Genomic DNA, 26,749 nt, shown 5'->3' with positions numbered 1-26,749 from the left:
TCCTGTAATTCCTGGTATAGATTATGGTCCAAGTTCTCTCATCCATCTCCGCCCTTGAAAAGAGCAGAAGAACAATAAGCAAGAACTAAATAACCATGGGCCTATTGGTACTAAAAGAACTTCCCCATCAGTTATGGACTAAATGCTTGTGTCCCCCCACAAATTTATAAGTTAAGCCCTAACCCGAGTGTGATGGTGTTTGGAGATGGGGCCTTTGAGAATTAATTGGGTCTAGAAGATTTCATGAAGTTGGGGCCCCTGTGATAAGATGTGTGTTATTATAAGAAGAGAGAGACCAGAGCTCACTCCCTCTCCACCAGGTGAGGACACAGTGGAAAGGCAGCTATCTGTCTACAAGCTAGGAAGAGGCCCTCAACAGGAACTGAATCAACCAGCATCTTGACCTTGGACTTCCCGGTCTCCAGAACTGTGAGAAATAAATGTCTGTGTTTAAGCCACCCTGTCTATGATATTTTTTACAGCAGCTCAAGCTGACCAAGACATCACCCAGTTCATCCAGAAGGACCTACTGAGCCCTGGCTATGAGCCTTGTCTCATGCCTCTGCTTGCCTTGGTCTAGGACATTATGCCCAGCACTGTGTTAGGCACGTGCGGCACAAGGAAATAAATCTAAAGCAGGGCCATTAACTACAAGGCATTTACAGCTTTGTTTTTAAATCCTACGTCCTAGGCAATGTACCAGACGCCATTCTAAAAGAATCATCACACAGGGTTATTATACTCAATTTCTCTCAAAACCCTTTTTAATTACATTCGGCTGCAGTCTAATTTCTTTTAAGTCTTGTCTTATCTTTCATAGGCTAGACCTGTGACCTTATGATAATCGATTTAGTTTATGTTTTGTTTCTGTTTGTGTCACACGGAACAAGAAGGGAGAGGTGGCAACAGCAAGGCCAGAACTGCATGTTAGACTGAGATATCTGGGCACAGCAGCTCCAGGCATCGCATCTCATCACTGTGCCCTCAGATGGCCCTCAGCTGCCGCCAAAGGGGAGGCAGAGCTGGCGCACAGGAAACAGAAGCACCTGCCCTGGCCCAGGCCAAGGGCACACCTGTCATCTGAGCCACCTGACTTCCTATCTTGGGGCTCCTAAATTCTGGAGTTTCTCACCCAGAAGGGACAAGGAAAAGAGCCACAATGAGTCTCACTTATTTGTTCCCTCAAAATGCACTGATTACCTTCTAGGTAATGACTATGGACCAGACGTTTAGGTATAGACAGAGGCCTACATGCAGCCCAGTGGGGTCTATACCAGGTGATGAGGCTTCTGGCCACACAATAGACCCTCATCATTTATTGCATGGTCACTGTTATTTGTGAAATTTTTAACTATCATGAATATCCAAACAGCACTGAAAGGCACTTAAAAGACTTTTCTGTTACTAATCAATTACATGATTAGTCATTGCTATATAACTTTGGTTATTATTAATACTCAATGTCATTAATCATAAAAGCAGTTAAAGATTTTATTGGTTGATATTAATTGCTAGTAACTAGTTAGTAAACTAATTCACAACTCAGAAACCTTTGCAATACTCATAAAACTGCTTTCAAAATCATTTTGTAGGTGGTTGGTGAATCACTCCCTTGGTTACTTTAAAATGAGAGGGTCTGTTTGTATGAATTCAGTGGTTCTTAGCTTTACAAGACACATCCTCTTTATAGGAAGTCACTAATTTGAAAATTTGGTGCCAGCTACGAAGCTAAAAAAATACATGTACTTCCATAATTTTGTACATAATTCAGGGGGTTTATCAACCCCTTAAACGTCAAGGGGGAGGGGATGGGGGTCAGGTTAAGAGTCATCTGGTCCAAATCTAAAATGGTTTGGGCTGCTGCTATTTTAGACTTTTCTTGGCTTGGGAAGACAAAATAAAACTCCTCAGTTTCACCTTCTGTTTTCATTCAATTCCCTTCTTAAGAGCCTGCCCTAAGTAGATTCATTTAAGGTTTTCTTTTTGACAACAGATGCAATCAACTAAAATAAAACAGGTGTTGTTATCAATTTGACTTTTCAATTTTTCTCCCAAAATGTATCTCCTCCATAAAATTCTTCCAACAGCCAGTGTTTTCACCAGGGCCTACCACGTGCCCAATACTCAGCAGATGTTTACTGAATACTCACGTGAACGAATGAGTGAATGAACAAATGAACATTCTAAAAAGTTGTCCTCTCACCAGAAATAATTACATGTCCACAAGTCCATTACTCAAACGGACTAAATTTTTCTGCCTCTTGAGATGTTGGTGAAGAAAGGGATTACCTCTGAATTTGGGAGAACCACCACTTTGAAATGCCTGAGAATTTTCTACTTGATTTGGAGCTTCAATCAAAGTATATTCAGCAATTAATACTTCCTTCCAGGTAGAATAATGAAATCACTTTCCTATAGGGTGATTGGCTTACAGGAGGAAAAATAAATTTGGGGCCATACAGAAACATAATGGAAAAATTCAGAGTCACATAAAAGTCTGAAAATTAGTGATTGCTGTTTACAATAGCAAAAAAGAAATGGGAATTATCATTATTCAGGCACCAGCACTGTGCTATGAGGCACTTTAGTCACATACTCTCATTTCTTCCTCTTCTTACCCATTTCACAGAGAAGGAAACCAGATGCAGGAGGTTAAGGCATTTCTCAAGGTCACATAGCTTGTAATTTCAAATGCAGGACTTGGGACGCTTTTTTGTTTGTTTGTTTGTTTGTTTTTCTTCTTTCTTTATACAGTCCTGTCTCAGGCAATACAACACAGGACAATACAATAGGAAACTTCAGATAAGGCATAAAAAGAGCTTTGTAAACTGTAAAATGCAACTGAAATTCAAGTTACTGTTATCAAGTTATTATACATTATAAAAGAAATAATGTTCTACGGGAAAACAGCACACTAAATAGGACGCCTGCACACATCCGAACCGGTAAAAAAGGATGTTCGACAAGGATCGAAAATCAATTCAGAGTGATGTAAACAGCTTACCATTCATGGGGATTATCTTTGTTCTGATAAGTTATTAAAGTGCACACTTTTTAGAAAACAGAATTACAGGGTGACAGGAAGTTTCCATGGGATGATCTACATCTCTGTGGCTTTTTAAAATGTATTTTTTTTTAAATAAAATCAGCTGTTGGATTCTGTGCCAACACAAACATTACCTAGCCACCCATGTTCAATCAACATATTCAGAAAAGAAACAAGATGACAGACAGCATGCACTGAAAATGCTGTTTAAAAAACAAATAAAACATGTAACTGTCACAGGGGGTGGATAGTGCCTGTAGGGCAGGGAGCCTGGCCATGAGTTAGATGATTTGGGGGGTGATAGAGCCAAGAGGTGTTCAGCGTCAATTTCAGAAGCTAAAGAGATAACAGGGAGTAATACAGGGTAGTGCTACTGGGACCTGGAAATTATGGTCTTACCACTGGCTCACAGGTCACCTGAATCCTACCCTGTTCTCAAACAGTGAGAATGGCAGTGAGACCCGGCCTGCTAAGCTCCTTGCTGTTGTGGGCACGCAAACACTGCTGCAAGCCAGCCCGCCAGCAGACAGATAGACTCTGCCTTGTCAGTTCACCCCTTCCTGCTGAATCATTGTTGCAATCTCTGGGCCCAATTAGTCTGGCTCTGGACAGCCACTCAAATCAATAAGAGTCACTGGCCGTGCATCTAGAAGTAGAGTTGCCCCAACTGTTAAAGGGACAATATCAGGTGATAATGACAAAGCTGAAAACACCCTTGGCTGTGCCTTTCTCTTTTGTGCAAAGTCACCAACACCATCAGGTTCATCACCACTTACTGAGAGTCAGCCCCCATTTCTCTGCCACTAGAGACAGTCCCCTTCCTCAAGAGGAGGGCCAGGTTCATAGGAGACACAAAACACAAGGGTGGCACACGCTATTGGGTGCCAACCCAAGAGCCATTTCCCCTGTCTTCCTGGCTTAACAGAACCTCAGTTTTGTGCATCTTTCATGTCCTTCAAGGAAAGAAAAGGTGAATCATGACTGGTATAAGTCAATCAAAGTGGTCCCAGTGCTCTTGCCAAGACTGATTCAGGCTTGGACTTGTGGGTTTGCTTCTGGCCAATGAGAACTGAAAGGAATTCTACTGAGGGGCTACTTTTTAATAAGGAATATGAGGGAAGAAACAGGCCCTCTCTGGCATCTGGACATCATCTACCTGTAACAGCAGGAACTGTGCAGCTGTTTTGGGACCAAGAGGGATACTACCTTGGAAGGACAAGCCAGGAAGCTGAGCTGACAGAGTAGAAGATGAAAAGAACCTAGGTCCTACAAACCACAATGAAATGCTGGATTAGTCAACCTTGAAAAAGTTGACCCTACTTTCACATGTCTTGAAATGTGAGATGATATAGGTTACTATTATTTATACAACTTTTAGTTGGATTTCCTGATACACACAGCTAAAAGCATCCTGACATCCTAACACACAATACCTGGAATTGACCTGAAAGGAAGCACCAGAAGGCTGTGCAGAAAAGTAGCTTTGCCTCTCCTTTGTCTCCAAGTTTCTGGTGGATATGGCAGCCCTACTGCCTTCTAGGAATCATTCTTCTGCCAAGCACACCTGAGCACGTGTCATTCCTAAACTCAAGGCAATATTTAGGTCTGGACTTTAAAAAAAAATCATAATACTCATTTCAGATATCAAATAAAATGAGCTTTCTAGTTGGCATTTCTTAGTTTTAAAGCAGAGAAGGGTGACCAGATAGGGCTTTTTTCCTACCAGAGATCAAGCCCAGTGAGAAGGCAGTACCACATCGTACGACTGCTAATGCTGACGGTCCATGGAGGTGGTGACCTCAGGCCTCAGGCCTCCAGCTTCTCTCCTGAAGGCTGTGAGTGAGGGTCTCTGATCTGCCTCGAGATCCCAGCCCCAGCACTGCCTCAGCCATGGAGAAGGAGCCACTTTGTACTCTGCACACAACCACAAGGCTGTTATTTCCCAAGAAAAGCATCTGATGCTTATCTCAGGGAGGGAGATGCCAAATCTTTATTACTGCTATTATTGCTATTGACCTTACGGCCACCATTGCTTAGGAAGCAGCAAGGCTCTCAGCAGAGAAACAATGTCTGCTGTCCTCTCAGCCCCAGTGGGTCCAGCTGGCACCACTGGGCAGAAACAGGTTCCTGTTCAATGCAGGAGAGGCTGTAGGTCTCAGGACACCCAGGGATCCTCTGAGCCTCCTAGTGCACTCCCAGCTATGGCTGTTCCACAGCTTCAGAACACTCAGGTTTCCCAGTGGATTCCCTGTGTCACTTGGCAACCCCGCCCCCGAGTCCTGGTCAGCTCCCTCTTCCACTGTATCCAGCAATACTCCAAACCTTCATCCCCCTTCAAGCCTCCATGCCACCTCCCACCCGCTTCTCAGCAGATGGTCTTGCCTCCCACTTCAGAGAAAAAATAGAGGCTATCAGGCTGGTACAACTCAGCTGCCCACCTTCCTCGCCTTCCCCCCTGCCCCACTCACTCATCTGTACCCAGCCTTACCACCTTTCTCTTGGCTCAGAACAAAGGCTGACCCCCTGAAGTAGCTACGGAAGATGGACTGCCACCCCTCTGCACCCCCGTAAGATTAAGGGAGTAAAATCTCTGAGAGGGGAATGAGACAGGAGGGAATGGGGCAGGGCATAGCCATTAGAGGAATCACACAGCAATTAGCACCAAGATGGTGGAGAATTCAAATCCCAATAGACCTCGAGGCCAAAGATGGTGGGAGAGTCGACTTCCAGTGGACCTTGAGCTACATTATACACTTTGTAATGTACTAACTTCGTGAATGACATACCCACAGGCGCCATGACAGTTCCGAGGCTAACCATGAAAGGTCAAAGAGGGTAGTGGCCCAGTTCCTGGGAATCCTTGCCCTTTCCCCAAAGTAGTTGGAATAATCCTCTCACTTGTTAGCATATAAAAACTAGCAACACTGCACCTCGCGACGGCTCGCTCTCTCTTGCCTTCCAAATTAGTCATACTCTGTCTATGGAGTGTGTAATCTACCTTTACTTTAAACACTCAGTGTACATCTCTCTAAATAAATCTACTTTTATTCTAAAATAAACAAGCAAACAAACAATGGCTGACCAAAGCCTAATGTTTCCACCTGGTCCTTGCAGCCCCAGCCCTCCAGTCTCCTCCTGAACCTGATCTACCAGTCACTCCTCTCTCCTGAACCTCCAAGTCCCCAACTCCACTGCTCCCTTTCCCATCAGCTACAGCCTCCTCAAGTCCCCTGCCTCTAAGCCTGTGCTCTGCTCTAACCACTACCCTCGCTCTCCCCACTATCCACGGCTAAACATGAAAAGAATGTTCTACATTAAACGTCTCTGCTCCCTGGGGCCTCAGTTCTCTTTCATCCCACTCACCCCACTCTCCCTGCTCTTCCCAAGAACTCTAGATCAACAAATCTCAAATATTCTTTTCAGAACTTTACTAATTTATATTGTGTTTGACAACATCAAGTAATTCTGACAGACTGCATTTTCCAAAATGGCTGCAATAATATCTCCCACTGTAAAACACTTCAGGAACAGCGCCACTCCCCCAACAAGAGGTGGAGTGTAATATACAAAATAGACAAACAACAAGTTTCTTCTGTAGAGCACAGGGAACTATATTCAATATCTTATAGTAATCTATAATGAAAAGAATATGAAAATGAATATATGTGTCTATATGTATGACTGAAACATTATGCTGTATATCAGAAATTGACACAATGTTGTAAACTGAATACACTTCAATAAAAAAAAATAACAATAATCAGAGAAAAAAGAGATAGAGTCTATTTCCCTGCCCCTTAAACCAAAGGGGACTTTGTGACTCTCGCTCTTACCAATAAAGTAAGGAAGAAGTAATCTATATAACTCCCAGAGTTAGGTCATAAAACTATGATGTACTTTCAGCCTTATTCTCTTGGGACACTCATTCTTAGAACCCAGCCACCATGCTGTGAGGAAGTCCAATTAGCCATGGAGAGGCCCACATGGACAGGAACTAAGGCCCTGGCCCACAAGCCCAGCTGAGCTCCTACCCAACAGCCAGAACCAACTAACCAGCCATGTGAGTGGACCACCTTGAAGTAGATCCTCCAGTTCCAGTCAAGCCACCCCAGCTGGCATCACATAAAACAGAGATGAGTCTCTATACCACACCCTGCCCAGACTGTAGATTCAAGAGCAAAACACGTGACTGATGTTTTAAACCACTACGTTTTGAGGTGGTTCATTATGCAGACTACTGGTTGTGTCAGTTAAGATGCTAGATAACTGACAGTGCTCTCTTGTTGACACTGTTTTCATTGGATGTAGCTGCTCAATCCTTGTTCTCTTCTAATCCCTCTGTCTATGCCTTTTTAGTTCCCTCAGGAACTCATCCTCCTTGGGGCATACTCCTCAAATGATGGTGTTCCTCACGTTCTTTCTTTGTCCTCTCTTTTTTTTTTAAACTCTGTAGAGCTAAGTGATCTCAAATGCTTCCCTAGATTCAGCTCCCATGAGTCTCCTTGCTGATAAACCTTGAATTTGTTTTTCCAGCCTGCATTGCAGACTGACAAGAGAGATTCTGATCCAAAACTACTGACAGCAGATCTTACAGCACATGGCTGCTCCATCATCCACCACTTCAGCTGCTCTGACATCCCTCCCACCCCCTTACTCTCATAAGAAACTACATTCCCCAGGCTCCTTTGCCAACTGGTTTCTGGTTAGGTTTGGCGGAATAATGGTGACAGGAGAAGATGAAACACCCATGGCCTCAAACAGCATCTATGGTTCCAACCTACAGGTGACAGGCCCTGAATCTGTGACCCACTCCCCTCGGGCCAGCTTTACCAGGTGGCCCCAGCACCTGGGCCCAGGGAATCACCTCTTCTCTTTGTCCCTCCCTCTTCCTGCTGCTGGTGAATGTCTCACCATCTCATTTGGCTTCTTGGACACTCCATCCCCTGTGAACCCTACTTTCTATTCTAAATTCCTCCTGAAATACCCAGAGCAATTTCTTTTTCCTCAACTGAACCTCGACTGATACACATGGTAAAAGACACCCAAATGTCATCATGTAAACCAGAAACTTACAATTTATTTTCATTCTCATTCATACCAGCATTTGCCCCTACCTCATGTAAAGCTGGTCACAAAGTCCTGATTGCTACACCCCAAGAATCCTTGCCTCTCCTCCACCTCCATTACACTGCCTTGGTTTACATCATTATTTCTCTCTCAGACCAGTGCTGCGGCCCCTCAATTAGTCTCCCTGGCTACAGTCTTTCTGCCTCCCAATACATCCCCCAGACTGTCAACAGACTTTTATTTCTAATGCACTACTGATCATGACATTCCCCTGATTAAAATTCTTAAATGGTTTCCCACTGACTGCAGGAGAAAATCAGATCTGCTCAGTTCCATAGTAAGTACGTACTTACTGTGTATACCATTTCTGCACCTGAGCCTGGAATACAGGGTCCTTCATGTCCTGCCTACCTTTCCAGCCTCATCTGCAACCACACTCAACTCATACCATCTGGACTAGCTGAAGCTCTCCAAGAACACCCTGTTCCTCTAAGACTCAGGGCCTTTGCACAGGCTGGGTCATCCTTCTCCTGCTTAGCTGTCTCATGGGCTCCTCGGTGAAGCCCTCATGATGCTCCCATCAGTCCAGGCACAGGGCCGCCACAGCACTCTGCAAACACCCCTTTGACGGAGCTCACAGTCAAAAGCTGTTTGTGTACAGGTCTGTCTCCTCCACTAAATGGGGGCTCCCCGAGGATGAAGACGGGGGTCACTCACTCTTAGTCCTGATGTGTGTGTTAAGTTTACTCAAAGTGAGTGAAAAAGAATTAACTAAGAATCCAGAGTGAGGAACAGGAATAAAGGAAAGGGAAAGAGAAAAGGAAGAAGAGGGACATGCTGGCAGGGTAAACTGATTGCTGACCTCCGTTGGGGATGCTGGCAGCTCACCCTTTCTCCTTGCTCCAGGCATGGAACTAGAAAAGTCCAGAGGCACAGTCACCACTAGAAATTCCCGAGGGCCATTTTTGGGCAGGCACTTTCATTCATTCAAAACAAATATCAGAGAAGCAAACATATAATCTGATAAATATTTCTACGTGATCTGCCTGTCATTTTTATATCCCTTGATTGACCACATGCTCCCTTTTGCTGGAATTTAACAAATTAAGATGTAACTTTTCCTTTCCCCAAGGAAATCACCTGTGGTTCATCTCATTTCTACACCATCCCCCTGAAGTCTCCATGGCCCAGCAGCTGCCCTGCGTGTTCAGAGACATCCACAGACAGTTCCTAGGAATGCATCAAGAACCAATCAACCCATGACACAACATTGTAAAATGACTATTACTCAATAAAAAAATGTTAAAAAAAAAAAAGAAAGAAAGTCTAAAATAAATAAATAAATAAAATAGAATAAAATAAGATAAAACAGAACCAATCAACTCAGCCACAGATCCCCTGGTCACAGCATTGTCATGACACCTCCTTTGTCATGGTCTCAAGCTCTCTTCTCCCACTCTGCTGCTCAAAGAGTCACACTCTACCCCACAGGCCTTGAATCAGTTTCACTGGGGCTGCCTGCATCCCAGGGAAATATAGAATGAGGATGAAGGAAGGAGAAGGGGGAAGGCTCTCACCTCCATCAGGAGAATGTCCTTTGAGCTCTGAGCCTGTACCTTTGGGTGCTGGACCTTCACGGCCACCGTCCGCCCATCATGTAGCACCGCCTTGTGGACCTGGGCCAGGGAGGCAGCCCCCAGAGGGGTGTCGTCAAAGCTCACAAACAAATCTTGAATCTGTCAAGAGTGGAGAGAGGACAGAGCAATTAAGATGACTCGATTCGGTGAGAGGGCCCAGGAGGATGGTCGGGGCCAGAGCTGCCCCATGCCCCCATGACAGGTTTTCTGCTTGATCAATTGTATGCCAACGCAGTGCTTTGCCTGGGCCCTTTGCTGCCGTGAAAATTCACGCCGGTCATATGAAGGGAGTGAGAGAGAAAACACACATGGAAGGTGTGTCTCATACATGTACACAAGCACCTTGAGTACCTCCATTTAAAGCCAAAAAAGTGCCATCTAGAATGTTCAGAACTGTGCATCATCCACCCATTTCATTACCTACCACTGTGCGTCCGAGGCTCTCACATATGGATAAAATCAAAAGTTAACAGAACATGGGCCCAGGGTGGCCCAAGACAGGGATCTGATGGAGATGTTCCAACCCCACCAACCTGGAAAGCTCAAGGAAGCCCAGCCTGGAGGCTTCAAACCCAATAATTACCCCTTGCTGCTACCTGAGCCTCAAAGTGGGTCCCCAAGTCCACTCATGGCCTGGCCAGCTGGCAGAGATCCCAAGCCCTGCTTCTGGGCTTCATGTGCAACGCCACCCAAGTCCCTTGAGCAGATCCCCTGCCCCTTCTGTGCCTCGCTTTCTCTCTCTATGAAATGGAATGTATATCCATTGCTCTTCCATCTGCTCTTCCTTTCCTCCCTCCCTCTTTCCCTCTTTCCCTCTTAGAAATGACACACCAGTTTTCCTGAAGGAAAAAGTCTTTCTGACTTGATTGCAGCTAAATGGTCAGATATGAATATTCTACCAGATGGGAAGGAGGCCTCCAAAAGCCTTTTTCAAGATAGTCCAGAGCTGAAATTCTCACCCCCTCCATTTCTTGAATTCCCTGTATAGCCTCTCTATTCTGGAAAGGCCAGACATTCACATACACATTCCAGTGTGCAAATATGTAGATGTATAGTCACCTGTCTCTCCTTACACCACCCAGGGTCTCGTGCTGGGGTCTACTCAGTCTGTGACCCCCACTGCATCCCTCTGTCCCCCTTCTGCAGAAGCCACTCAATTCTGTCCCTCAGCCTCTCTCCTCGGATTTCAGAAGTTGCATGACCCACGGCCACCATCCCATCCCTTTGTGTGCTAGGCTGCACCATCACTTTGCTAATCTCGTCTCATAAATCACTCCCTCTAGCCCTGTCATCATTTCTGTAACTTGCACTAACTCCATCCCATTTATCAACATCCTGCAGAGGCTAAAGGCCCAGGCAACATGGGAGGGGCTTACAATTTTCTGTCCCCAGAGATGGGTACGGATTCCCTTCCCCTTCTTCCCCAACCATGCAACTTGTCTTTTTCCCTCCCTCGTGAGTTCTCAGCTCCCTGAGGGCCAGATTCTTCCCATGTCATCACCCTGAGTCACCCTGGGTCTCTCCACTGAGAACCTTTATCCTAGACCTGGGCTTAGACCAAGAGAATGAAAAGACCACCAGCCCTATATATCTTATTAGAATATCAGTGCCAAATGGGCAGCAGTTTTTTCCTGCTTTGTTCACTGCTGAATTCCCTGCACTCAGAACAGGACTAGAACTAGTCAGTGCTAAACAAATACTTGTTGAAGGACTGAATCCACTATTCTCTCTATTGGAGAAAAATTAAACCAACTCTTCCTTCCTTTTGAAATGGCTGGATCTTCCTGCTCCCACACTCCTACTAATCCAAAGGCCTAAAATGTAAAAGCACATATCATGCATGGGATTGACCTAGGTGGACCCCACCTGTTACTCCAGGGTGGGTGGGAAACCCTGGCCTGGCAGTCAGAACCCTGAGTACCTTGAGCCACACTGATTGGTTCAGAGATAGACATGTGACCCAAATGGTCCAATAAGACTCATCTGTTTTACTTTTGTTTGAACTGTAAGAGAAGGGATTTTCTTTCTTCCTGCTCAGCTTGAAGCTAAAAATTGAACTTGAAGCCTGGAGCTACCAGAGGGGTCACACAATAGCAACAAAGAGGAAAGCAGAGCCAACAGACAGAGACACTGAATCCTGGTCACAATGGCTGAGCCCCTTGATCTAGCCATGCCTGAATGCCCACACTATATCTTTTTCTGCTTAAAGCAGTTTGTTTTCTGTCACACACAGCTGAAGGAGCTCTGACTGATGCAGTGTGTTCACAAGCCCCAGCTGGGATACACGAAAGAAACATGGGCTTGGTGCCTGGTACCCCCAACAGGTTCAATATGTGTGAGTGCCATTCCTTCCCCACCCTCTTGCTGGGACCGGGCTCTAGGAACAGAAGGAAGGTAGAACATCAGCAACATCCCCATCCGTTATATAATGAGATCAGCACCAACTCCCTTGGAAACCCTCAGGTAGTCCCTGAAGGAGCACCAAGAAGAATGTTTTCTGGAGCAAAGCTGTGAAGTCAGACCCTTATCTCCTAGGCAGTTAGAATGGTCCAGTCTTCCCGCTGCAAGGGGACCTAGATGACCTGACTCCCAGCCCAAGCCTCCACCTGGCTCCCTGGGAACATTTGCTCATTCTCTGAGAAGGACAACCAGTCTTCAAATCAGTGTCATTGCAGGGACGTTGCAGAGTCACTGCAACCAAAGAGGACATGGCATCACTGGGACTGCATGGCAAGAGCAGCTGCCAGGAGCACTGCAGGGGGAGGGGGAGGAAGAAAAGGGCCGGGCAAGGGTATCCCAATCTCCAGGGTAAGAGGAGGACTGGTCCACCATCTCCAGGGAACGAGGAGGGGGCCTCCCACAAAACCCCTGCTCCCACTAGGGGTTGGAGGAGTCCCAAGATAGCACCCAAGCCCAGGTACCAGCTCAGTACCCTGAAAAAGGCCCAGCTGTGAGGACTTGCCCAAATCCCCAGTGTGACGAGTAGAAGCAAAGAGACACTTGGGAAGTAAGGATGCACCACTCACTTCACACAGGAAAACTGTTGGGCAGCTAGCCCTCCCCACCCCCACCCCACCCCTGCCAGCTCACTACCTCCCCAGTGCCCCTCAGCCATCCTGGCCCCTCTATTAGGAAGCAAGTCACGTGCCCACACCCTCCTGTGCTTACACACACACACACACACACACACACACAGAGACAACACATACACACACACACAATAATTGATTGCTAGTGAATGTTCCTAGCTGGCTTATAAAAAAAAAAGGTAATTAAAGATTGGTGCTACAACTTATAATTAAATATGAATAAAGTATCTCTAAATGGAACCTTGGTTCAAAGTGTTCAGTGGAAGTACTTTACGCTGATAGAGAGTAAGGAAAAATAGGCCCTGTCCTGAAAGCAGAATTATACCTCCCATGCAGCTGAAACAAACGCTGCTCCCCTCCAATCAGGCCTCAGCCCCCAGCTCTTTCAGCAGAAAACCATTAGTAGCATTTGCAGCAATTAGAGTCAAGCAGGGCCCTCAGCTGCCTCCAGTCACTTGCAGAAACCTGTCTCCCCTTCTAAGGCTTTCTTTCCCCTGTTCTTTTTTTCTCCCCCCTCTGGGTCTGGCGGCAAAATCAATTAAGTAAAACAACTACATTTTAAAATGACTAGTTACGTGCTTTTTAATTACTGTCGGCCCATGATTCAAATATATTGATGTCCCTGTCTGGAAAAGGAAAAATAGGAACAAAGTTTCTCTAACTTTGTATGGTCTGGTTTTCTCAGTGTGTGTTTGTGTGTGTGTGTGTGTGGTAAGGGGTGGGGGAAGTTATAAGCAGAAAAAAATGTTAGAAGGGCAAGAAAAAATGGAGCTCCTAGGGGTTTCACTGACCCTTCACTCAGGTTAAGACTTCAGCACATCTATATGAGACAATGGATGTTAACTAAACTTAGTGAAGTTTGTTTCACAACCCCTGTTAAGTCAAACAATTATGCTGTACAACTTAAACTTATACAGTGATGTATGTCAGTTACATCTCAATAAAACTGGAAGAGAAAAAAGATTTCATCAGGCTGGCTTTGGCTGGGGTCCAGGAATCCAGAGACCATGTGACATTATACCCCAGTCCTGGGCAGAGTGGGAAACTCTCCAGAAAGTCAGCCAGAAAGATTCCTGTGAAGCCAGGTTACTGGACAATGTTTCCAAAATGCCACACTGTGCAGCTGAGCACTGGCCAGGGTCCTCATTCAGTTCAAAGTAAGGTGGCAAGTAGTCAGATCTTCTGGTGAAGACTCACAATGACCCCAGGGGCAGGTCCACCTGGGCCTCTTAGCAAGCCCACCAGAGTCCCAGCCTCGTGGGGACTGGCTCACCAGTCACAGGATGAGGGATGTCCCAGAACTTCCAAGATAGTCCAATTTCAAAGATTCCATCCTTTGTCCTCATTCAGGGTTCAGAAACTACAACACCATAAGATAATGCTAACAGATCTAACAAACCCTGAACTGGCCAGTTCCAGATGAAGACAGAAGCCTGCTTCAAAGCAGACAAATCCAGACCTTGATGCCAAGGCCAGGCAGTTCCCGCTTAGGAACCGGGAAGACTGCCCAGGGCACCTGAGCAGGTTACCATGGCATCAGCAGCAAACAACATCTGGCTCTCGACATCCTGAGATGGCCCACTGCACACCTGGCTGGATGCCAGCAGCCATCCGCTGCACCCAATGGGGAGTGCACCCATGCTAATGAAGTGGCTGGGGTGAACCACATCCACCCCCTTCTCCACTCCCACTCTTGGGCAGATAAAGAGCTCTAGCTGGCTAGGACTGTGAAAACACTGATGTCTGCCTTGGGCAGAAAACCCACCACCACCTCTTATATGCCTCTGCTTGGAATCCATCCCCCGTTTCAGCACCATTTCCCAGGAACCTGCCTCAGGAACCCCTACATCTCACAGTCACCCTACCAGCTGATACCCCATTTTGCTGCAATTCCTGCTCTTCCCCTTAAACACACCTGGTTTGTATCCCACCTCTTCAGGGTCAGTCCTGTTCCTTCTACAGTATATTAACACCCGACACTGTTAGCAAATAGTTGGCATGCATACCCTTTCTCCCCTGTGCTGGTGTTCAAATATGCTCGCAAGACTTTAAGTCCTCCTCCCTCTGAGAGATGGAGACTATTTCCTGTCCCTTGAGCAGAGGCTGGGCTCGGTGACCCACTCCTAACAAACAGAACATGGCAGAAGTGAGGGTCTCATTTTCAAGACTGTTACCACAAGAGACTTGCTCTCTCTCTTGGAATGCTTGCTCGGTGGGGAGCCAGCTGCCATGTCATGAGGACACTCAAGCAACCTGTGGAGAGGTCCATGCAGTAGGAACCCAGGTCTCCTGCCAACAGTGGGCCATCCTGGAAGCAGATCCCCCCTCCCAACTCAGGCCTTCAAATGACTGCACCCCAGCTGAACTCTGAACGAGACCCTCAGTAAGAGACTGAGCCAAAGCCCTCCAGTAAGCCACCCTCAAATTCCTGACCCACAGAAACTGTAAGATATCAAACGTTTGTTGTTCTAAGGCACTAAGTTTTGGGGTAATTTGTTACGCAGAAATATATAATTAATATACCCCAAGCAGCCTCTTCCTATTGAACAGAGTTAACATATGAAATGAAACCAATTTGCCGTTCTGTAGCCTAAGCCAATCAGACAATAAATATTGACTACAGGTCCATCACATGACAGAAACCATGCTAGGAACATGGGCCAACAAAACAGACAGTCCCTAGCCATGAGGAGACCTTGGTCCCTCAGAATGTCCTAATGGAAGAAGACAACAGCCTCTGAAAAACACACTTGCATTTTAGCAGGACCTACTGCGGAGGGTGCCCCCTGCCCAGTGCCACAGGTAATAAGAGGGGGCCTCCAATTTCGTCATGTAGACCCTTCGGGGGTCAGGGGAGAGGGCAAGGCATCCAAGCGTCTTTTCCTCTCCCGACTCAGTACCTGCCCTGCCTCAAAGTGGAGCGCCCCACCTCCAGCCTCCCACTCAGAGCAATTTATTATAATAAAAATAATGACGACAACAGCTCAAGGACGCACAGATCCTGTCTTCCATGGAATTTGTGTTCTTTCTGGGGTTCTAAGACCTCAAACTGCCGGTTCTACAGAGCCATTGGCTGTTGCTACTGCCAAGCTGGGAAGAAAGAACGAAGGGCCAGCAGCATAACTGGAGTCCCTTCTTGACAAGGGTCATCCCCAGAAATTACAAAACAGCACTCCTGTCTAAATTCCTGCAAAGTGGCTGGCACTGTGCTCAACTCTCACCAATTTGCTAAAGAGCCTCCAAGTACAGGATAATCAACCACCTAGCTCTACCAAAGTCATCACAGGTCACACCAATCTTCTTTTCTCCCACAGGATGGTGACAAGTAGCTGACAGAGAAGCAAGAAGCCAGAAGCAGCCACTCCCTAGGACACCCAGGGGCATGCTCCTTGGGAATGCCCACCTGCTGGCCAGGACAGCTGGACCTGAGAGGCAGCAAGGCATAGTGATTCTGATTTAAGCTCTGAGTCACACTACCCAGACTCAAACTCTGGCTCCAAGGTGCATCAGCTTGGGCAGTGACATAACCCCTCTGTATCTCAGTTTCCTCAACAGTAAAATGGGAATTTTTGTACCTACCTCATGGAGTTGTTGTATGAAACAACACACATAAAGGGTCTAGAATAGTCTAGAAAACCCCCAATTTGTGATTGCAGCAGGAGTGGTGGGTACTCCATCCGATGCCTCCACGAAGGGGACAGGGTGGTATAATGAAAAGAGCACTGCACAAGGAGTCAGCAATTCTAGGCTCTCAGTTCTGTTCTGTCGGTGAGTAAAAGACACCATCTTCTTTTGCCCAAAGACACCTAACTGGTCCGTCCATTTGCATTTCTTCCTCTGCCAAGCCGTGTTCCACATACAGCTAAGGTGAGTTTTCCAAACACAAGCTGATTGTGTCACTTCTCTCTGCTTAAACAACTTCACCAGCTCCCCAGGGCCAAACCCACAGCATGACCCACAGGGTCTGACCCTGCCTACCTCACCTGCTCCATCTTCTCTCTCTGCCCCTAGCTCCCTCTGCCCTGAACAGATGGCTTCTTTTGACCACCAGCATATTCCCTCCCTGCCCACTGCAGGGCCCTTGCACATGCCATCCCTTCTTCCCAGAAGGCTCCCCTTCTTACTCCTCATCAAAGGAACCCCTAGTCATCCTTCCAATCACAGCTCAGCTGTCACCTCCTCAGGGAGGCCTCCCTGTGTGCATTCTCGGAGTTCACTGCCCTCCTCAAGAGCAATTACACAGCTGCACCTTTGCCTCGATTTGTATTTGCTTCATCTCCCTCTTTCCTTCGAGACAATAAACTTCTGTTTTTGCTCAGCATTGCATCCAAGGCACCTGGCACATAATTGGTGCTCAGTAAGTATTCCCTAATGAATGAATGGAGGTGAGGTTTGATTTTCCCCATCCTCTTCCAGCTGATCCAGGGCAGCTAAAACACCTTCCAAAAGTGGCTACAGTTCCTTCAAGGTGGCTGGGCACTTGGAGAGCTGTGGGTGGAGGGACTCTATGGAAATGTTGTGATAATAATGATTAATAAAAAGCAGATAAACACCCAGTGTGGCTGGCCTGCCTGGGAAGCCATCCATTAGATCTGTCACTCATTAGAGGTGGGGGAGGGCGGAGGCCAATCAGATCTCCTCAGTTTAAGCAAACCTTCTGTAAATTGTAGGCTGCAGGCGCTGACATTTGATAAATTATTCTTCATAATCCACTGTTGGCTGTCATAAATCTAATCTTTCAATGTTCCCCATCTTAATAACTTGCCCAGCCACACAGGGTGACAGGTCTATGTCTCTTCCTGTGAGAGATATCTCTGGGGTTGAAGAAACCAGAGATCCTAGGCAGTGCAGTGTGAAGTTGAGGACCCCCACAGCCAGGTCCCTGCCCAGGCCCTGGGATGGTCAGAATATAGAGGTGATGAACCATCTGTGATGCTGCAGAGTGCCTGGGGGTGGAGGCCAAGTGCTCACACCCCATCACAGGGCCCAGAGACAGATGGTGCCAGGAGCTCAGACCAAAGAATCAGACAGGCTGAGCTCTCCACCCTACACTGAAAGCCTGCCTGTATGAGGACTCACCACCTCTTCCTTGAACTTGAGCTTGGGTTGGAATAAGGAATGTCAGGTATCTTTGTTCTGCAGGGACGAATCCTCAACCATGGGTTTGCATAATATTTGTTGCTCTCATGCAACTCTCAACCCTCTCTTCGAGGTTAGGTAGAGGAGACATAATTGCCCCCATTGTACAGAGGAGAACATATTCCCTAAAGGTCATTTGTTTATTCATTCAACAAATGCTTACTGAGTAACTACTATATGCACCATGCTGGTCACTGGGGACTCAATGGGGAGTGAGTCCAAACTGGGTACAGCCACCACCCTCTGGGTCACTACTGGAACGTGAAGTCCAGTGGGGAGATAGGAATTAATCAAGAAATCACAAAGAAAGGTAAATGTCCAGCCCTGACAGTGCATGAAGAGAGGCAGTTGGTACTATAAGAGCCTGTATTCAGAGGACTACACCTGGGCAGGGAGGACTTCTTGGAGGAGGTGACAAAGAACAGAGCTTTGAAGGATGAGGAGCCAGTTAACTAGTTAACTAGCTGGAGAAAGGAAGGAGGAGCCTTCTAGGCAGAGGGGACAGCCTGTGTGAACTGTAAATAAGGAACAAGTTATGGTGGCAAGAGAGAGCCAGAGAGAAGATGACCAGTAACTCCCAATCTGGAATCCAGGTGCACTCGGGCCCCCAGGGCTCCCCCTGGTAGGGATCGGGGATCCACATCCACAGCTCATGCTCACGGCAGAGAAAGCCTAGCCACAGTGACTCACATTCATAATTCTAAGACCAGATGGGCTCGCCCTCACAAAACCCCAAAGGCCTTTTCCCAAAGCCTTCAGATGTTCCTACACCCAAAAACATGGGACGGGAGAAACTAAAGCATTAGCATTCTTTGCTTATGGTGGTACCATTTGCTGTCAGGACAGACTTCCTTAGCCCCTGGGAGGTGGCAAAATGCCCAAATGAGCCCAAGTCTCAGAGACCCAGACAAAAGGGTTTGGTTACCAATGCCTTTGCAATCTTTCTACAACACCAGAGGATGTTTCATCCAATAAGAAGTTTCCCAGACTTAATCTGCATGTGACAGCAGCAGTGCCCAGGGATTTCAAAGGGAGGCAAACCCAGACTTTGGATCTACAGGGAAGACAAAGCCCACAGTTGGGGAAAACCACGCACACTCCTGGCTGAACCCAGCGAGCAGAGCAGTGGTTAAGAACACCAGCTCTTGGGTCAGCAGCCCTGTCTGCCAACGTCTAACAAAGTGGCCTTGGGCTAACTGCTAAACTTCACTAACATTCTGCAAACTGGGAGTGATAATAACAGTGCCCACTTGGTAGGGGAGTCCTAAACATTAAAGGACATATGTGCATCCAGAGCAGGGGGTAAGCAAACTGTCGCCAATCGGCCAGATCCTGTGCATTGCCTGCTTTTGTATGGCCCACAAGCGAAGAACGCTTTTTTTACATTAAGTGTTAGAGAAAAATCAAAAGAATAATATTTCATGATGTGAAAATTACATGGAATTTAATTTCTGTGTCCATGAACACAGTCCAGCCGGCACCTGAACTTTAGGACTTCTGACTCACAAGATAGTATGATAATAAAGGTGTATTGTTTAAAGCCATTAAATTTGTGGTAATTTGCTACAGCAGCAGTAGGAACCTAAAACAAGCCCTTTACAGAAAAAGTTTACTTACCCCAGAAATAGAGCTTTAGTGTAACACTCTCAGTACATCAATTTTAATTCTTTTGCTGCATTTCCCAGCACAGAGGTAGGGCTGGAAAGCTGGAGAATGAGACAAGGGGCTGCACTGGCGGTGTGGGGAACAGAGGTCTAGTGCGAATGCTAACCCTGAGATGTGGAACTAGGAAGACATAACACAGCTTCCCGTTCTGCTGGGCCAGGTGGACCATCCTCTCCCCACTCCTTCCTCTGCCTCCCGGCTGCCTCCTACATGTTACTCTTTCCAAGCCTCCTGGTCAAACCCTGATACCTGCTCGGCTAAAAAAACACCTTCCCCTCTTCCCAAGGAGCCCAGTTTCCTCTTAAACCTCACATAGAACTACCAGTCAACAGCTCACACCCCAAAAACGGGAAGGGCAGTGGGGGCCCATGACAGGCCCCTCACCACAATTTGCAGGAGCTCTTCCAGTTGTTGAAGTAACAGCCTCTCTCTCCTTCTATGAAACCCATTATACACACACACACAGAGCCCTGGAGCTCTCATCAGAGTGGGGTGCTGATATCTGGAAACAGGAACCCAGCACTGGATCCCAGCCTCTCAATGCTGAGCCCCAAGTTACTCAGTCCCACGTGGACTGTCCGGTCTTCTCACTACCAACTCTAAGGAGACTATACAAACCTCAGGCCTGTAGAAAAACCCTTCCTCAAACTGCTAGCAGGATGACTTGTTAACACACTCCCCACACCATCCCCCTCAGTGCTGTGGTCAGAACCCTAGGAGTCAATTGTGGTCCCTCCCTCTCCTGGATCCTCCCTATTTGATTCATCCTTGAGTCCTGTTAATTCAGCCTCCACCCCTTGTCCACGTCACCATCACCTCTTGCCTGGACAACCACCAGAGCCTCGTAACGGGTCTCCCAGTTCCTCCCCAACCCCCTGCTAGCCTGCAGGCTGTATTGTGCTGTTCTGTGCAGGTACTCGGTCAGTGTTGACCTCGGATCTCCTGAACGTGCTGAGTACCTCTGTAGCCTCACCTTTCAGAGCTTCTCTGCCCAGTCACTGCCACCCCTTTCCTGCCCCCAGACAGACCCATGCTCTTTCCCACCCTGAAGCCTCTGCCTTCTCTGTTCTCTGTCCTGTCCTCCCTTCCCCTAACGACCCTCTGGTCTCAGCTTAATCCTCACTCCCTCAGAAAGGCCACCCAGGCCCCCACACTCAGGGCACTACTCTTCTTCCATGTCACTCATCACGAGTGTCATTAGGTTTTTCTGATCGCTTGTGTAGCATCTGCCGTCCTCACAACTGGATCATAAGCACCATGTCGGCAGCTTGCTCATGCACATAACCCCTGGCGCCCGCACAACAGAGCTCAGTAAACATCTGCTGCGCCAATAAATGAACAAGTAAATGATTGGTGAGGCCCCCGAAGGGAGGGAGGTGTGGAAGGGCCACACACAAGAGCCCCAGCCAGTGGGGCAGCCAAGCTGTCCAGGCCCAGCACCTGCCCCCACCGGGGTCCAGACTCAGGCTCAGATGTCTCCCTGAGATCCTCAGCCCCGCCTCTGCCGTCAGCTCGGGCCACTCCACCTGCCCAGAGGCCCTCTCCAGGCCTTTCTGCTCACGCTCCTTTCACAGCCCTGACGTCCCAGTCAGGCTTCTCCTCCTTCAGAAAGCATCCTAAATCACCCGTCTCTCCAACCGTATTTGTGGATTCCAAGGATTCCTGAAAGCTGTAGCCCAAACCTGAGAGAACTTTCTCTTACCTTGTCTCCACCTCTTATCAAGTTACATCTGTAGTTCGTTCGGTACCTAAAATACAAGCTCCTCGGAGATATCAGAGTTGTGTGGTGTCAACACCTCAAGGACAGCAGCCCCCGCAGTACTTTCCTCTGATTCTGCCCTACCCATCCAGCTGCGGAAAGTGTTCTGCTCTTCAAATGAGGGGTTCTAATCCCACCTCTGCCACCAACCAGCAGTGTGACCTTAGGGAAGCTGCTTCACCTTTTTTGGGTCTTAATTCCTCACTTGTAAAAGGAGGTGTCAGGGTACTTGATCCTTACCTTCCATCATACTCTCCCTTATCTGTGCCCCAGCCCATACATAACCAGCCGCCCTCTACACATGCACACACACACGGAGTCCCCTCCCAAGCGGCCTAGGTAAGACCCCCGAGGGTTCTCCTTAAAACAGGGCCTCCTATGGCAGAAATCACCACGGGAGCCTGGCCTGGGACCTGGGCTTGTTCCTGAAGCTCCATGAATAAAGAAACAGGCACAGCTGGCCTATTCATAATCAGCATAAAAAATTGATTAGCCCTTTCCAGATTAAACATTATTGTTTCAATGATGAACATAAATCAAGCAGACGTGGAGGGCTTACCCCCTCCGCTGCCAAAGAGCAGCACCAGGTAGACAGCGAGCAGAGGCAGCAAAGGAGAGGAGGGCCCCTTCCTGGAGAAGTGCCAGTGGAGCAGCCCAACCCCTGGCACAAGCACCCCACCTGCATGCACAGAGGGGCGGCACCTTGTCCACGGGTGAGCTGGAGGAGGAGAGCCCAGCAACCTCACCACAGGCTCCTTAGAGCACCTCCTCAGCCAATATCTGATTGGCCCTCAAGACAACATAGGCCCAGGCCAGCCCGGGGCTGAAGGCAAGGGGACAGACTGGGGTGATGTCAGAGGGAAGAGCATTGGCCTCGGAGGCAGACTGGGTCTCACAGGCCCAGCAGCTCGGCCTGGAACCCGCCCCCCACCTCCATGAAGCAGCCTGTATAACTGCAGCATGTGTGTCTCTGGAGTCAGACAAAAACACTAAGGTTCATTTTCCAGTTGAGCCACTGTCCTGCTGTGTGATCCTGAGTGAGTTACTTAGTGTCTCTGAATCTCAGTTTCCACATTTGGAAAAAGTAGGGAAAGGGATACCTACCTCCTGAGCTGTTGTGAGGACTAAATGAGACCTTGTGTTTGAAAACATCTGATATCTGCTAGGGAAGGAGAATACATTTAATAAACACTCAGCTCCTTGACCTGCCAGGGTTCCCCATCTGCCTGTCCTGCCTCCCACTCAGGAATGCTGGGAGAAGCCATCAACTACTAGAACATGAAACCTTGTGAAAAGCGCAGGGCTCCTTACAGAGGACAAAGCAACGCAGGGCTCAGGAGCTCAGGTTCTGCAGTCAGCCCTGCCTTTTGCTCCTGACTCCACTGGTACTCTCTGTGTGACCTCAGGCATTTGACTCAACCTCTCTGGCCTTGCTTTGCTCCTCTGTAAAATGGGAATAGTAGTAGTACTTCCCCTCATAGACTAGCTGTAAGGATGATAGGAGATGTCACCTGCAAAGCTGCCCAGTGCCCCACTCATTCCCTCGGATCTTCCTCTTGCTCTGACCTGATGTGCACACATATGCACACACACGCGCACATGCACACACTATTAGCTGATTTGACATTACTGACTTAACATTATTTCTAGGACTTGGGGCCTAGGGCCACTCCTAGAAGCCTGCACATCAAGGCCCAACACCTACGCCCACTCTAATGCCCTCCAGGAACCAAACAGCCCCTCTTCAGGGCTAGCAGCTGGGCGGCAGGAGCGGTGGGGCCTTAGGCAACAGAGTTCAAAGCCTGGCTCTGCTTCTTTTAACTATGTGCCTGCAGCTGTTACTTAACCTCTCAGGGCCTCCATTCCCTTACTCAAAAAACTGGAATGGTAAAATCTACCAACCCTGCAGAATTATGGTAAGGGTTAGAAACAGTATCTGTAAAACACCCCAGACAATGTGTGCTACACAGCAAGCACCAAATAAACAGAAACTGTAACATTATCACCTGCTGAAATTAATACCTAGAGCATCTGCGGTTCTGTTGGCCTTACCCATCTGTATGCCTTCTTCTGCCTCGCTGCTTCCCACCCCACCCCACCCCAGCTCTAACCTTGTGGTTGAAATGAGGAGGGCGACATCTTACAGACCCCACCTCCTCTGACCACAGTGATTGGTCTGTACGGAATAGATACCTGTATTTTCTTCTTAGGGCCACCATAACAAATTACCACTAACTGGGTGCCTTTAAAACAACAGAAATGTACTGCCTCACAGTTTTGGGGACTAGAAGCCTGAAATCAAGGTGCTGGCAGGCCAGCATTCCCTCTGAAGAGTCCAGGGGAGAATACTTCTTTGCATCTTCGTAATTTCCAGTGGCTGCCAGCAATCTTCGGGCTTCCTCGGTTTGTAGCCACATACCTCAAATCTCTGCTCCTATTGTCACCTGGCCTACTTATAAGGACACCAGCCACTGGATTTTGGGCCCACCCCAATTCAGTATAAAGTCACCTTAAGTTGCCTAATTACGTCTGCAAAAACCTTAGTTCACAGTCTCAGGTTCCAGATAGACATGAATTGGCGGTGGCGGGGGGAGCGAAAGGGGACACTTCATTTTATAAGATGAAACTACAGCCTAGCAGGAAGTCCCTCCTGGGGCCAAAGCTGGGAAGAGGTGAGGCTGAACGCTGCGGGTGGCAGGTGGTCACGGAGGGAGCCAACCGTGAGTGCAGCTCCCTGCATAAAGTTGAGAGACGTAAGAGTCCTGGAAGAACTCCCCAAAGGCCCAGCTCCATCCCAACCCTTCCTAAAATGTGGTTACAGGAGACAAGACATCTGCCCTCTTGCCTCTGCTCGTTCAAGTTGGGGTTCTGATCCTCACAACCACAAAAGACCCAAAGTACCCATCTGCTGTGGGTTGAATTGTGTCCTCCAAATATACATGAATTTATTTGGAAACAGGGTCCTTGCAGATCTAACTAGTTAAGATGAGGTCATGATGGCATAGGGTGGGCCCCAAACCAACAAGACTGCAACACAGAGAGAAAGCCAGGTGAGGGTGAAGGCAGGGATCGGGGTGATGACTCTACCAGCCGAGGAACCCCAAGACCGCCTGCAAGCCACCAGAAGGGAGGGGAGAGGCGGGTAACACATTCTCCCCCAGACCTCTCAGATGAACCAACCCTGCCAACACCCATATCTTGGACTTCCGGCCACCAGAAGATAGATTTCTGTTGTGTAAGTCACCCAATTCGTGGTACTTTACTACACCAGCCCTAGAAGACTAATACACCCCCAGCAAAGTTCCCCGTCACCCAGCCTCGCTGGTCTGCTCTTGGTACGAAATGAGCTGTGCTCAGCACCCGGCACAACGCTGTCCAGCCTCGTGTGCCCTCCGTACATCTGACTCATCCTCCGAGGGCCCACCTCCTTCAAGAACCCCCTTCTGAACTTCCCCTGAACTTTTTCTACATCAGCCCCACAGCTGAGTGCTTAATTGTTCTCTAATTACTCCCTCAGGGTTTTGTTCTGTCTGCCTGGATCTGGAGGGGGGCAGGGGGCGGGACGTGGCTTTGACATTTTCTGTACCCTCCACGGCCCTGGCAAGGAGGTAAGAACCTATCAGCTGCTCAACAAACCTGTATTTTCTGAACGAGCAAAGCAGCAAGTGGTCGCCCCCGATGAGCTGAGGCCCTTTCCTTCTTCGTGACACTGCAGCTGAGCAGAGGGTTTGGGCAGGGCCCTGCCGGTTAGATTCCAGAGAAGGGGAGCAGCTCCAGTGTGGCCTGGGGGCTTAAGGGGAGATGGTGATAACCGTCAGGAACCACAGGCAAGGGGGAGGGCGGACAGAAGGATACAAAGAACAGTATCCTATCCCCTTGAGGGAAGAACTTAGGAAAACACAGCTTCCTCCAAGTCCACAGGAAACTACAAGGTCCCAAGTAGGGTGGCAGCTACTTGAGGCCCTCTGGGTATCGTTGACAGCAAGATTGGCCTCATTCCCCGTGCCGGCCTTTCTTCACAGGCACTAAGCTTCCAGCCCTGAACGGAATAGTCCAGGAGGACGAGCGCTGGATCAGGAGTCAGGAGACCTAGTTCTCATCCTGCTTCTGCTGCCAAGCAGCTGTGCCACTCTGGGCAAGTTCCTTTCCCTCTCTGAGCCTCAGTTTCCTCCCCTGCGAAACACAGGGGCTAGACAAGATGATTTCTAAACCCTTACCAACCATGAGTTAGTGATGCTTTTGGATAATTTGTGTCTAAAGGACTTGCCCCTGGCCAATGAGGGCTGAACGAGAAGACCCAGGGTTTGTCAAACCCCGGGAAGATCGAGGCACCAGGTGAGGGGCTGTCTTACTGCTTCACTCCTCCCTCACAACCCTGTACATGACAACCCCAGCTAACAGCTCCCGGGATTCACTACACACTGGGCACCGCACTTTAGATGGGCTTAATCGTTCAATCCTTGTTGCAGCCCTGTTAATGTGAAGGTTCTGTTATCTTCCCTCTTTACAGATGAGGAGACTAAAGCTCAGAAAGAACTAATGATACAGTTACGATGTGGTAGTTTTTCGGATTCGCGCAAGGATCTCTGAACCCAGAGCTTATTTTATGAACCTATATGCCATGCTGTCTCAGAGATGAGCCTTTTGCTCCTTCTAGAAGCCAGCCCCTGTCCTAGCCCCAGCCTGTAGTTTAGATAGCCCCAAACACACACACCGCCCTCCACAATCTCGTACAGGAATGTCCCAGGGAACAATGGGACCCAGACTGAGGCAGGGACAGAGCTGGCTACCCCGAGGACACCAGGCTGCACAACCCCAGGCCATGACGTCCTGCAGTGGGTGGACTGTCCCTATCTCAGTGCACATTACAATCCATTATTGAGCATCTGTGGGTGTCAGGCACTGAAAAAGCCCAAGATGAGTGGGAAGCGGCCTCCATTCCAAGAACATAGACCAACCTTTGAGATGATGAGATGACCAGGCTGGAGTGAGAGGACCGCCCTGTTCAAGGGGACAGAGGCATCAGAAGAAGTTCTGCAACTCAACCCAACCACATTGACTAACAGCTACTATGTATAGAGTCCACACTCGGCCCCACGGGGAATTCAAGATGGGGACGCAACCAACCTTAACACAACACAGAGCTACAACAGGGGGAACACAAAAGAGCCACCAATCCTGACTGGGGGATGGGTGAGGAGGCCCAAGGGAACCACTTCACCAGATGCTGTACCTCAGTTTCCCACCTGTAAAATAACTAACAATAGTAACCATCTCAGAGGGTTTGAGTGAGGAGTTGATTCACGTGAAACCTTTAAAGCAGTGCCTGACACCTGGCAGGCATTCA

General features: G+C 48.2%; 1 protein-coding gene across 5 annotated transcripts in view; it reads right to left on the bottom strand.

The window, feature by feature from the left end:
- Nucleotides 1–26,749, bottom strand: part of ADCK1 (aarF domain containing kinase 1) — a 100,999-nt gene that overhangs the window by 28,030 nt on the left and 46,220 nt on the right. For all 5 annotated transcript variants that reach the window (XM_072963508.1, XM_072963511.1, XM_072963512.1 and 2 more), the window contains one exon: nt 9,691–9,849. In XM_072963508.1, coding sequence (XP_072819609.1) covers nt 9,691–9,849 — 159 coding nt within the window. The remainder of the gene's footprint in view (nt 1–9,690; nt 9,850–26,749) is intronic.

Source organism: Vicugna pacos, chromosome 6 (assembly GCF_048564905.1).
Source record: "Vicugna pacos chromosome 6, VicPac4, whole genome shotgun sequence".
NCBI classification, from domain to species: Eukaryota; Metazoa; Chordata; class Mammalia; order Artiodactyla; family Camelidae; genus Vicugna; species Vicugna pacos.
This window is presented reverse-complemented; position numbering and strand designations above follow the sequence as displayed.